The following is an 11185-nucleotide window of genomic DNA, read 5'->3' as shown; positions in this document are numbered from 1 at the left end:
GTCGCCCAGGAATCCTGAGCAGAAGATCATCAAGCGCGTCATCGGCTTGGAGGGAGACTTCATCAGGTAGTCGCCATGGAAACCACACTTCCTTTGTACTCTTGGATGCTAAGCCATGTGATCCTCATGACGGGGCAAATTTTTGGGGCAGGACTCTGAGCTACAAGAAGCGACACGTGCGCATTCCTGACGGTCACTTGTGGATCGAGGGCGACCACCATGGGCACAGTCTGGACAGCAACACCTTTGGCCCGGTCAGCAAAACCACCACATGAACCCTCCTGTTAGGTTGCGGATCAAACTGACCCATTGCAAAATGAATTACGATCGAAAAGTGGGCGAATTCTTCTTGAACCGTCTGATCTGCAAGTCCTGGAAATGGCTATTAATGGTATTCAGGATGAAATACACTCCACTGCTTCTTAAGGTTGGGCGACTACGGGTTAATCAGTCAAATATTGTGAAAAAAAAAGTAATTACAATGGGTGTCAATTCGGCATAAATTTTCACTATTCGCAGGGCTTCTATGGTAGATCTCAGTGCTGCCACTCAGCCTGTTATGGCACAACGTGGTACTACATGACAGGTGTCTCCTCTAAATTTTGTCCAATGCAAATTCACCCATAAAATGTATTGGCATTTTTTTTTTTTTTTTTTTTTAAACATTGAGTTACACACACGCCGACTGGGTTCAATTGAGCCCGGTACATTATTGTTGCTCCCGAGAAACTAATCTAACAGAAGATTTAAAGGTCAGCGTTAAAGAGCAACAATGGCGACGTCCTGTTTTGGGCATGTCGTGGTCTTGATGACGTGACTCAACGATGTCTGTGTCTTTTTTTTCTATTGCGGCAAGGTGTCGCTGGCGCTGCTGCACGGCCGCGCGTCTCACATCATTTGGCCTCCGGGCCGCTGGCAGCGCATCCGAGCCCGTCTCCCGCCAAACCGAGCGCCACTCGTCACCCACGAGCACCACCACGACGATGACCAGTGAACGCATCATGAATGAGGCGCCTCCTTTGAGCGCCTCCTGCTGGCAGGAGGCTCTGTTCACGCTGACAGTCAAGTCGTCACATTTGCTTCCGACCGGACCACATTCACGTCAACTCGTTTGCTTCTTTGATGGAGAAGCTGTTGTTCCATCGCCATCGTGACTTGTTTCTTTTTATCGGGACGGTTAGAAAATTGATCACGTTTGATCAGCAGCACATTGACTTTTTCTACGCCATCACCTCACTTTTCCTGACAATAAATAAAGTTGACATGACGACCACTCATGAAACTAAACTGGTTCTGAATTCATTTATTCAATTGTTTTTACATTTAATTTTTTTGAAGATGAACACAGAAGTAGCAAAGCCCGTCTCCCGCCAAACCGAGCGCCACTCGTCACGCACGAGCACCACCACGACGATGACCAGTGAACACATCATGAATGAGGCGCCTACTTTGAGCGCCTCCTGCTGGCGGGAGGCTTTGTGTTCACGCTGACAGTCAAGTTGTCACCATTTGCTTCCGACTGGACCACATTCGTGTCAACTCGTTTGCTTCTTTGACGGAGAAGCTGTTGTTGCATTGCTATCGTGACTTGTTTCTTTTTATCAGGATGGTTAGAAAATTGATCACGTTTGATCAGCATCGCATTGACTTTTTCTACGCCATCACCTCACTTTTACTGACAATAAATAAAGTTGACATGACGACCACTCATGAAACTAAACTGGTTCTGAATTCATTTATTCAATTTTTTTACATTTAACTTTTTGAAGATGAACACAGAAGAAGCACAGTGGCATCCAAACCTGGCATTTTAGAGGTGCAATTAGAAAACGCAGGGAGGAATAGGAAATATGTAAAACAGCAAACATTTTGCTTAATGGGGTATATATTAAAAATAGATTTTGCCCTGTTCTATTGATAGAGATCTGACCTGCGTACAACTTGTTTACATAAAAAATTGAATATATTTAAAAATATTTTTGCTTTTTTTTTAAACTATTGATAGTTATATGATCTGACTACATCTTAACATTACTGTACGCTTCGTTGTGATTCTCCAGAATATAATATAGTTAGATGCTATTCTCTGGTTTACAACCGTACAAATGTTCGATCCTCGATGTTAAATGCTTGAAGTAACTATGAAAAAGCCACGAGCCGCTCGCTCCTGTTATGTAGTGTAATGGGCGAAACGTAGTTTGTCCTTTCGGGTTTGCCGTTGCATTACGTCATCGGCCAGCGCAGGCCCCAGAGCCCATCTGGCCGCCGAGCCGCGCATCCGCACCAGTGACACGGGTGTGTGGCTCGACGTGTGACGATGTCGTCTCCCATTCATCCAAACCTGGCATTTTAGAGGTGCAATTAGAAAGCGCAGGGACAGATAGGAAATATGTAAAACAGCAAACATTTCGCTGAAAGAGGTATATATTAAATATAGATTTTTCCCTGTTGTATTGATAGAGATCTGACCTGCATACTTGTTTTTATTTAAAAAATTCATAATATATTGACAAATATTTTTCCTTTTTTTTCTATTGATAGTTAATGATCTGACTGCATCTTAACATTACTGTACACTTAGTTGTGATTCTGCTTTATGTTACAGATGTTCGAGCACCGATGTGCATTGAATGAACAAATTTTCAGAGGACGTCCTGATTCTTATTTAAAGAGGCGTATTATAACTGTAGTACAGTTACTAAATACAGTTAGATGCTATTCTCTGGTTTAAAACCATACAAATATTAAATTTGTATGGTTTTAAACCAGAGAATCGAACATTTGAAATGTTCGATCCTCGATGTTAAATGCTTTAACTAATGCAGAAGCCACGAGCCGCTCCTGTTATTTAATGGGCGAGACGTAGTTTGTCCTATCGGTTTTGCCGTTGCATGACGTCATCGTCCAGCGCAGGCCCCGGAGCAGATCTGGTCCCCGACCTCATATCCTCACCGGTGACACGGGTGTGTGGTTTGACGTGTGACGATGTCGTCTCCCATACGGGAGTCGACTCTTCTGGGCGTTTGCGACGGCGAATTGGACGACCTCACGTATCGCTCGTCCTTCCTCACCAATAAGGTGGGCGGGCTTCCAGATGTCGTACCGGGCCTACCCCGAGTGTTTCCCAGTTGCGGGTGCTGCTCGGCCCCGCTGGTCCACATGGTGCAGGTGTACTGCCCCCTAGAGGAGTCGCCCTACCACCGGAGCCTCCAGCTGTTCGCTTGCCAGGCCGCCGGATGCGACGGGCGGCGGGACAGCTGGACGGCGCTCCGCTCGCAGAGCCTGGTGCACGACGGCAGAGCGGCGCAGGCGTCCGGCGAGCCGGCGCCGACGAAGGCGGCTCCTCTGTCGGTTGGTGACTGGTGTGACTCCGCCGATGACTGGGGCATGGACGACGACTACGAGGAGGGGGAGGAAGAGGAGAAGAAAGACATCCACAAACCTGTCCCGGAGGACGAAAAAGGTAACGAGGCGAAATGACACGCAAGGAACGAAGTTTGTCTCCTAATGCATCACATTTGATGGCCGCCAGGGGGCGGAAAAAACACTTTGACTTACGACTCGATATGACAATCAAAATTATTTTATTTAAACTGTCTTTAGTATAATAGCCTAGTTGCCGAGATTAGATTCGAATGTTACAGGAAAACAAAACACTTTAGCTGGTATTTCTTACCCCCAATTATTTTATTAACGGCAAGTTAGAAATGATGTAGGCCAGTGATTCTCAATGCGTTTGCTAGTACTGCCACTTACGCTGGCTGCTTTTTAGTGGCATGCAAAGTTGCTTTTGATTGTATTACATTTGCATTTCAACTTGAGTTGCTTGTTACACTTTGTTTTACTTGACGTTTGTGCCATATTTGGAGAGTCAGTTTTCAGATACATCAAGTTTGACTTACAGCGGCCAGTCAATTTCTCTGTCACTTAAAAAAAATAAAGTTGTCACTGTTGTGGTTCCAGAGGACGTCATGAGCAGCCAACTGGACGCCCTCCATCTGGCAGAGCCTCCACCGGATGTTCCTGTTCTGCGACCGTTCTTCATCAGCGTGGTGGACGAGGAAGATGCGTGGGGCGAAGACAACGAGGAGGAGCGGTCGCACGCTGAGCAACTGTTGAGGGACTACGAGCGGAGGGAGGGAGCGGTGGCGGTCCAGCCTGACGACGACGGTGGCGGCGGCGAGAAGTACGAGAAGAGTCGAGCGCGTCATGGCGACCATTACTTCTCCAGGTTCCGCAAGAGGATCTCGATGTGTCCTCAGCAGATCCTGCGTTATTGTCGCGGCGGGCGACCGCTCTTTATCTCAGAACCGCCGGCCAACGAGCGGCTGATGGCGTCGGCGTGCGCATCCTGCGGCGGCCCGCTGACGTTTGAGCTGCAGCTCATGCCGGCGCTAGTCAACCTGTTATGCTGGAAGGACGCGGGCGCGGCCGGCGACTGGTCGCAGCCCGATTTTGGAACCGTGCTGGTCTACACCTGCGCCCGCAGCTGCTGGACATCCTCGGAGCGGCAACCCGTCCGCGAGGTCTGCTTCGTCCAGATGGATCCGGACCATCAGCTCTTTAAATGAAAAGGGACTGGTCGCCTGCACGTGGACCTCATGAGTAAGCCCGCCAGCTTGTTTGAAAATTAGCCCATCAGTGACCAGACATTCTAATTTACAAGGAATTGTGCAGAAGTCATCAGCTGCAAATGGAAACGCTGACTGAGATTACAGTGACGTCTTGACTTGGAAGTGACGGATTAATTTTTTTTGGTCTGGACCTGTTGGCAAAATTGCATCTGCACCTTGATGCTCATCTCGGGAAATCAGTGACATTTTTTTATTCTCCAACAGCAAAATGGAAAGCGCAAATGCTCCAGGAATGTTGCCGAGTGCACGTTGATTTTCTCCGTGTATGTAATGTGCGACTGCACTCGATCAAAATGAAGGTGCCTTACTTAGTGAAAAGCAACTTTTATCAAGTTGTTGGGCTGACATCGAGAAATGGGTTGTCTGATGAAATAACTCAACCTTTTGTCCTTTTTTTTTTCAGTCGGCTGTAATATTATTTTAATAATCATCCCAAACGTGAATCTGTTTTTGTCCTTATGTGGTTTGCACATCCTGTTAACTTCAAGCAGCATTAGCCACAAAATTCAAAATAAGTGGTGATGTGCTGACTAATATTTACCAGCTGTGGTGGCTACTGGCTGGCTAACGTTAGCTAAGCTAATGTCTACATTAGCAGACAAACATTTAAGCTGCACATAATGAGTGAAAGAGGCCGCAGGTTTCCATTGAGCAGTGTCAAGGGAAGTGTCGTAGCTAGCTACCGTTAGCGAATATGAGATAACGTCAACATTAGCACACACTGTCGCTCTCGGATAGGAACGCCACTTTACTGCTGAGCCCATCTTGTTCACGTTAACGCTAAATGCTGGCTAAATCCACACGCCGCCTCACAAAATTTTAGATATTAGCGTGCTTTACAACTCACCCCTTGATCGGGGCAAGCCACATCCTTTTCCGTGCAGTGGATGGACGCAATCAGTCGCTGGTGCTAATCCAGTAAAATAAATTAAGCTGCTTTAAGAGCCCACAGAAGAATAACAAGCAACTGTGAGCTCTTCACATTTGCCGTCGTCTGAGCATGCTGGAACACTATAATTGCGATTCCATTCATTTCAATGAGGAAAAATGATTTGGGATGGGAGTGTTGAGACACAAGCGGGCTCGGGGAACAAACTGAACTTGTATTGCAAGGCACCGCTGCACTGTCGTCGTCGTGCTCGTTCTCGCGTTGCAGACCTGGAAATCATAATCGCCGTCGTTTTGGTAAAACGAGACTTTTATCACTCAACACAGCAGTCACATGACACAGCAGAGGCACACAAACAGGAAGTGGAGTACAAAAGTAGATCGGAAGGGCACGTAGGCGAGTTGGAAGCCTTTGGCTGGCTGAGCTAGTGCGGCCCGCCGCAGAAGGTAAAGAGGGCGTCGCCGCACTTGGAGTCCCGCTCACTCTGGTGGGGCGGGTCGGCGCCGCTTAGGCTGAACGTGTCTCTGCCGATGATCTCGTTGACTACACACACACACACACACACACACACACAAACACAAACCGTTGTCATGGTGCTCAACCAATCCAAAATCAGACACGATGGGAAGTCATGGGTGAAAAAAAATACAACGGCGGGCCTCAAATGAAGTTTGGAATTATTTTCACCCAAATGCCATTTGTTCATCGAAGAAGCAAATAATATTTGTGAAAACATGTCTTGCTTTACCGTTATATTTTAACGTGACATTCATCACATAAAAATGTCACTCAATTGTTTTTAGACACTTTCAAACAACTACTGGGTTTTGCAAAATACATGAAACATGGCAAAACAACATGACATCATATGCAAATGTGAAATTTCCCACCTTTTCACATGATATATATATATATATATATATATATATATATATATTTTTTTTTTTTTTTGGTGCAGCAGCGATAAATTTTGGTATGGAATCAAGCCTGGGTACAACATGTAAAAAGTGAGCAAAACATACCAGCTAGCTTGCGAGCTCGTATCAGCTGGAGCGCGCGTGTTTGCTTTTGAGCGGCCGCCATTAATCCGAGCACGCAAAATCGGATTCACTGCCTAAATTTGCAGCACTTTTGTTTTGGAATCGATTGAGCTGGGTCGAAATGTAAATTCCAGTGCCGGCATAAGCAAGTTAGCGGACATCAGGTCTTTGCCAATGACATGTCACGCATCGAAACAGCGGCGGCAGCGGTCTGAAAAACAAGATGACGAGCAGGATGCGGTTTTACCGTCGTCCAGCGTGAGCTCCTGGAGTTCCGGCAGAGACGCCGCCGCCACCGCCGGGGGCGTGTCCTCCGCTTCGCGTTCGCCGTCCAGCCTCTGCGCCCACCCTCGATGCCACGCCGGCTCGCCCGGGCTTTGACGGAGGGGCCCGCCGGGGCAAGATGTCGGCCCCGTCTCCCAGGGCTCCCGTTTGAAAAGGGCAGCGGGGGGCGCTCCCGGCAGGTACGTGAAACTCTGCTGAGCGCTTCGCCGTCTTTTGCCGTTGGACACGTAGAACAGCACGTGCACGGGAACGCTCGTCTCACGCTCGTACACGGGGATGTCCACCGTGAGGCTGGACTGACACACACACACACACAAACACACACAGCTGATAAGATGGGTGGAGGGAGTATTGGGCGTCCAGATGGTTGAAAGCCACTTACACTGCTACTCGTTTGAGGCACAGTTGTGGCGTCCGTCTCCCAAAGGACACGCCCATCTGACAGGAAGGGTGTGAGTGAGGACACGCCCCTCGTTAGAGCTCATACTTGACGAGGCATGATGGCGAGAGCTCACCAGAACTTTTCTCCAAGAAGACCACCCTGGAGCGGGAGGACAAGTTGGAGCCGAGGATGACCAGCGGCTGTCCTCCTTCCTGCCGGCAACTGCCGGGCGTAAAGCCGTCCACGTGAGGGAGGTCCAGACCCGAACGCTGCGCTGCAAAGCGTCACGGCGCGGCGTCAACAGAAGCCGACGGCGGCGAGGAGGCGAGGCCGCACTCACAGCACTCGATGGGACGCGAGGACGTCTGGAGCCACAGCGTCCACCCGTCCGACCGCGGCACCGCCACCCGGAATGCCACGCGCACCCGCGTGTTCTTCCTGCCCACGTCCGTCTCGCCTTTCTTGAGCTCGATGTCGGCGTTGCGCAGCTTGAGGATTCCCGCGCAGTCGATGCTGGACAACACAAAACAACGCACTTTTTTTCCAACAAGCGGCCATTTTACTTGTCTTTTCCATATCTTGTCCTTTCACTGTTGAGTTCTGGACGGGCGGCCTTTTGACACTTTCTTTTCAATGACAGAAGCCTTTCAAAAAAAAAAAAAAAAAAGACCGCGTAATTTCCTGTGAGCAATACAAAAAAAATAGCGTTTCCCCCCCCCCCCCCCCCCCCCCACTCTGTACAACATCATTAGGTGATGCAAACAGCCAACTGCTGGCGCGCTAATGTGGCTAATCAACAGATGACCAGACGGACAAACGTGCCGATACGAGCTTCCTGATCATCGCAGCACCAGTCCCAAGAAGAACATCAGTGAGGTCAGCAAAAAGGAGCACCAAGGAGGCAACTGAGCTCTTATTTGGCCGTACTGCCGCCAGAAACAGGAAACGCAATGTCCGCAACAATGACGGGCAACTTCTTTGATTCTATAAATGACAAATTTCCATTCGACTTTTAAGATATTGGAATGTCAGTACTTTTTTTTTTTTTTTTAACGTATTCTAGGTACTGATGAACATATATAAAATGTGAAAATGGTTCAGAATTTTTGTCCAATACAGGAAAACATTTTGGCTATTTTGGGGTTGAAAAAAAATCACGGGAGATGCTAAGCGATAATGGTACACAATGCGGGACACTATGGGAGGTGATGACTGCGCATTCTTAGCAATACAATGTGCATGCAGAGTTTCATGGTACAACTGCTCGCCACAAACTGTGGCATTTTTCCCCTTCGAGGCAGAAACGGATTCAAGTTAAGCGCGCGTCGCGAGCGGCATCGTAAGATGGCCGCCAGTGACTTTACGTCTCGCGACGAGAGGTAAGCGGCATTCTCTGTCCATTTTTTGCGATTGTCATGGCGGCTTACGTGGCGGTCATGTCGCTGTCGGGCGTCAGGGGGATCTCCAGGACTTTGGTCCCGTCCAGCGTCTTCTCCTGGCAGGTCGTCCTCACCGTCTTGCCCGTCACGCGGTGGACTTGGTAGAAGGCGTGCGGGCGCAGGGGCTGGCGCTCGTCCGCCGTGCCCATAAACAGGAGCAGAATGGCGGGGGGGCGCCAGCACGGCCCGGTCAGCTGCGCACAAAATCCCGCCGGAGACGTTCACGTTCGCCAAGTCGACCGAACGCGACATTTACAGACAGCGTCACCGATTTCAAGTTGTTCCGTTTGTCTGCCATTGAAATGAAGAGAAACTCGTGTGGAGGTCATTTGGAATGTTTGCTTAAAAAGAAATCCGGTCCAATGTGGAAACAGGCGGAAAACATAATTTGGGATTGGGGAATGACTGCAAGTTAGCAAAAAAAACTAATCAAGTTAAAGCCCCGCTGCTCACCTTGACTCTGGGGTGTCCTCCGTCGCCGGCCTTGATGGCCCCTCGGCTGCCCTCGGTCTCGTAGTGAGCTCGGTGGTACGGGCGGGGCTCCGCCTCCACGCTCAGCCGGTTGGGCCCGAAGTCGCTCGGGAGAGGAAAGTCCAGAGGAGGAGGAGACGAGGCTCTGAGGGAAGCCGAGAATCAATCCACCTCCTCTCTTGGCAAGCCTCGATTTGCGGTGGTGCTACTTCCTGTCACGTGATGTTTCTACTTCCTGTTTAGTCATCGTTCTACCGCCTCTCTCGCGGTCTCATCATGTTTCTATTCTCTGCGTCGCCGAGTAAAACCTTGCCCTCTCGTCATGTTCCCACTTACTGTCAGGTCATGTTTGTATTTTCTGCCTGGCCATGGTTCTACTTCCTGTCTGACAATGCCATATTTCAATTTCCTGTCTGGTCATCCATCCGTCATCTGATCATCTGATCCGCTTCCCCTCAGGAGGGTCGCGGGCGTGCCAGAGCCCATCCCAGCCGTCTTTGGGCAACAGGCGGGGTGCACCGTGAAGCGATTGCCGGCCGATGACAGGGCGCATGTAGACAAAAATACTTGCGCTCACAATCACACCAAAGGACAATTAAGAGTCTTCAATGAACCAACAGTGCCTGTTTTTGCCCTGCGGGAGGAAACCAGAGTACCCAAAGAAAACCCACGCGGGAGAACATGGAAACTCCCCAGAGCCCAGAATCAAACCCTGCACCTTTGCAGCGTTCAGGCGGACGTGCCAACCTGTCGCTGTCTGCTCATGAATGGGAGTGATGCGTGAATGACATCAAAGAGTTGAGTACCTGAAAAGGGGCGCGGCTCCCGGTGTGGGGGCGGTCCAGCTGAAGTGGGCGGGCACCTGCAGGAAGAGCTCGGCCAGGCCGATCACATCATGTGACTCCTGACCAGGTGGGTGGTGGGCCCCATCGCCACTCTCTTCCTCCGGCGGCGAATCTCCCACCAGAGCGCCCGGCTGCGTCCCGGACGTCTTCCTGGTCTTGGTGGGGACGTGCGGCTCGTGGACGGAGTGTCCGAGAAATCCCGCCCAGATGTCGTCCGTCGCGTTGCCTCGCGGGGACGCGCCTGTCGTGACGCCGGGCGAGCGCTGAGGGGACGGCGAGCGTGAGAAGTCGTCTGCGTTGTCGTGACGACGCTTCCCACACGGCGATGTGGGACGCGAGCACGGTCTGTGCAGGAGACATGGACGGATGGACCGCGTTAACTTCATCTACCCCTTTACATTTTCTGCCTCAATAAAGGAGTCGATCGACTGAACTTTGGGCTGTGATAGGTCATCACAACGATCCCATTTCAGCCGTATTGCTCAAGAAATAGAGATGAATTGCAGATGGGTTGAATGTCTTTACATTGCGACTAAGATACATGATGTGCAGCAAATAAATGATACGGATTTTGGACCAAAATCGGATGGCTTCTGCCGGAATCGCGTTTGGAAATGGGTGCAATAAAGTTTGATCAAAAAAAAAGGGGTTCAGCGTAAAACGCGGTGACCTGGAGGAAGGGCGGCGGCTCATCCACGTGTCTTCGCTGACGCTGGCACGAGGCGAGTGCTGAGGAGACTGGTAAGGCGACAACGTTGGGCTGAAGCAGGCCGGCTTCTGGACGTTTTGATACTTTTGCTGCCACAGCTCCACGCCAAACTCTCCTCCTCCTCCTCGTCCGCCGCCGCTGCCTGGGGAGCCCGGCGGTAGCAGCCGGGCGCCGTTCTGCAGATCGCCATCGGCGTCTTCGTCGATGGCGTGCGAGAACGAGTCGCAGGACGACAGCTCCGACATCCAGCTGCGGGACGACAGGCTGCTGCAGGGGCTGCGGCACAACAAGCGTGACCAAACTTTGACATTTTACCTTCATTCGACTTTTCAAATTCATTTTGAATTCATTTAAGAGTGGCTTAACGGGTGTCGATTGCATTCCAACCTTGGGCAGAGGGGGGTGTCACGGTAGCACGGGTCGTTGGGGAGGTACAGCTGGTCCCTGGACCAGGCCGCCTCCAGGCGGCCGTCCTCCCCGCCCAACTGGAC

The 11185-nt window shown here is 50.4% G+C and overlaps 3 protein-coding genes across 4 annotated transcripts; 2 read left to right on the top strand and 1 right to left on the bottom strand.

Annotated features, from left to right (window-relative positions):
- Position 1: 1 nt before the first annotated feature.
- On the top strand, positions 2-1287 carry LOC109507918 (mitochondrial inner membrane protease subunit 2-like; the record flags this gene model as incomplete). Its single annotated transcript, XM_019857658.1, has 3 exons — positions 2-66; positions 152-254; positions 857-1287. Coding segments are annotated over 3 exons (306 nt in total), but the record flags the coding sequence as incomplete, so codon positions are not given.
- A 948-nt stretch (positions 1288-2235) lies between these two features.
- pdcd2l (programmed cell death 2-like) lies at positions 2236-4758 on the top strand. 2 transcript variants are annotated; one of them, XM_019857681.1, is made up of 3 exons: positions 2236-2333; positions 3002-3463; positions 3964-4758. In XM_019857681.1, exons 1-3 carry the CDS (start codon positions 2318-2320, stop codon positions 4569-4571), a joined length of 1086 nt encoding a protein of 361 aa, XP_019713240.1. In that variant the 5' UTR covers positions 2236-2317; the 3' UTR covers positions 4572-4758. The 2 variants fall into 2 exon arrangements, with proteins under 2 accessions (XP_019713240.1, XP_019713239.1); XM_019857680.1 differs by lacking the exon at positions 2236-2333 and having other exon boundaries at positions 2883-3463.
- A 2244-nt stretch (positions 4759-7002) lies between these two features.
- LOC109507932 (nuclear factor of activated T-cells, cytoplasmic 3-like) lies at positions 7003-11165 on the bottom strand. Its single transcript, XM_019857679.1, has 9 exons — positions 11082-11165; positions 10656-10970; positions 9947-10330; positions 9123-9285; positions 8658-8863; positions 7571-7743; positions 7364-7504; positions 7231-7286; positions 7003-7139 (listed from the first exon to the last, which is right to left on the bottom strand). Exons 2-9 carry the CDS (start codon positions 10937-10939, stop codon positions 7107-7109), a joined length of 1440 nt encoding a protein of 479 aa, XP_019713238.1. The 5' UTR covers positions 10940-10970; positions 11082-11165; the 3' UTR covers positions 7003-7106.
- Between the last annotated feature and the right edge of the window lie 20 nt (positions 11166-11185).

The sequence above is a fragment of the Hippocampus comes genome, unplaced genomic scaffold (assembly GCF_001891065.2).
Source record: "Hippocampus comes isolate QL1 unplaced genomic scaffold, H_comes_QL1_v1.1 scaffold302, whole genome shotgun sequence".
Classification (NCBI taxonomy): domain Eukaryota; kingdom Metazoa; phylum Chordata; class Actinopteri; order Syngnathiformes; family Syngnathidae; genus Hippocampus; species Hippocampus comes.
This window is presented reverse-complemented; position numbering and strand designations above follow the sequence as displayed.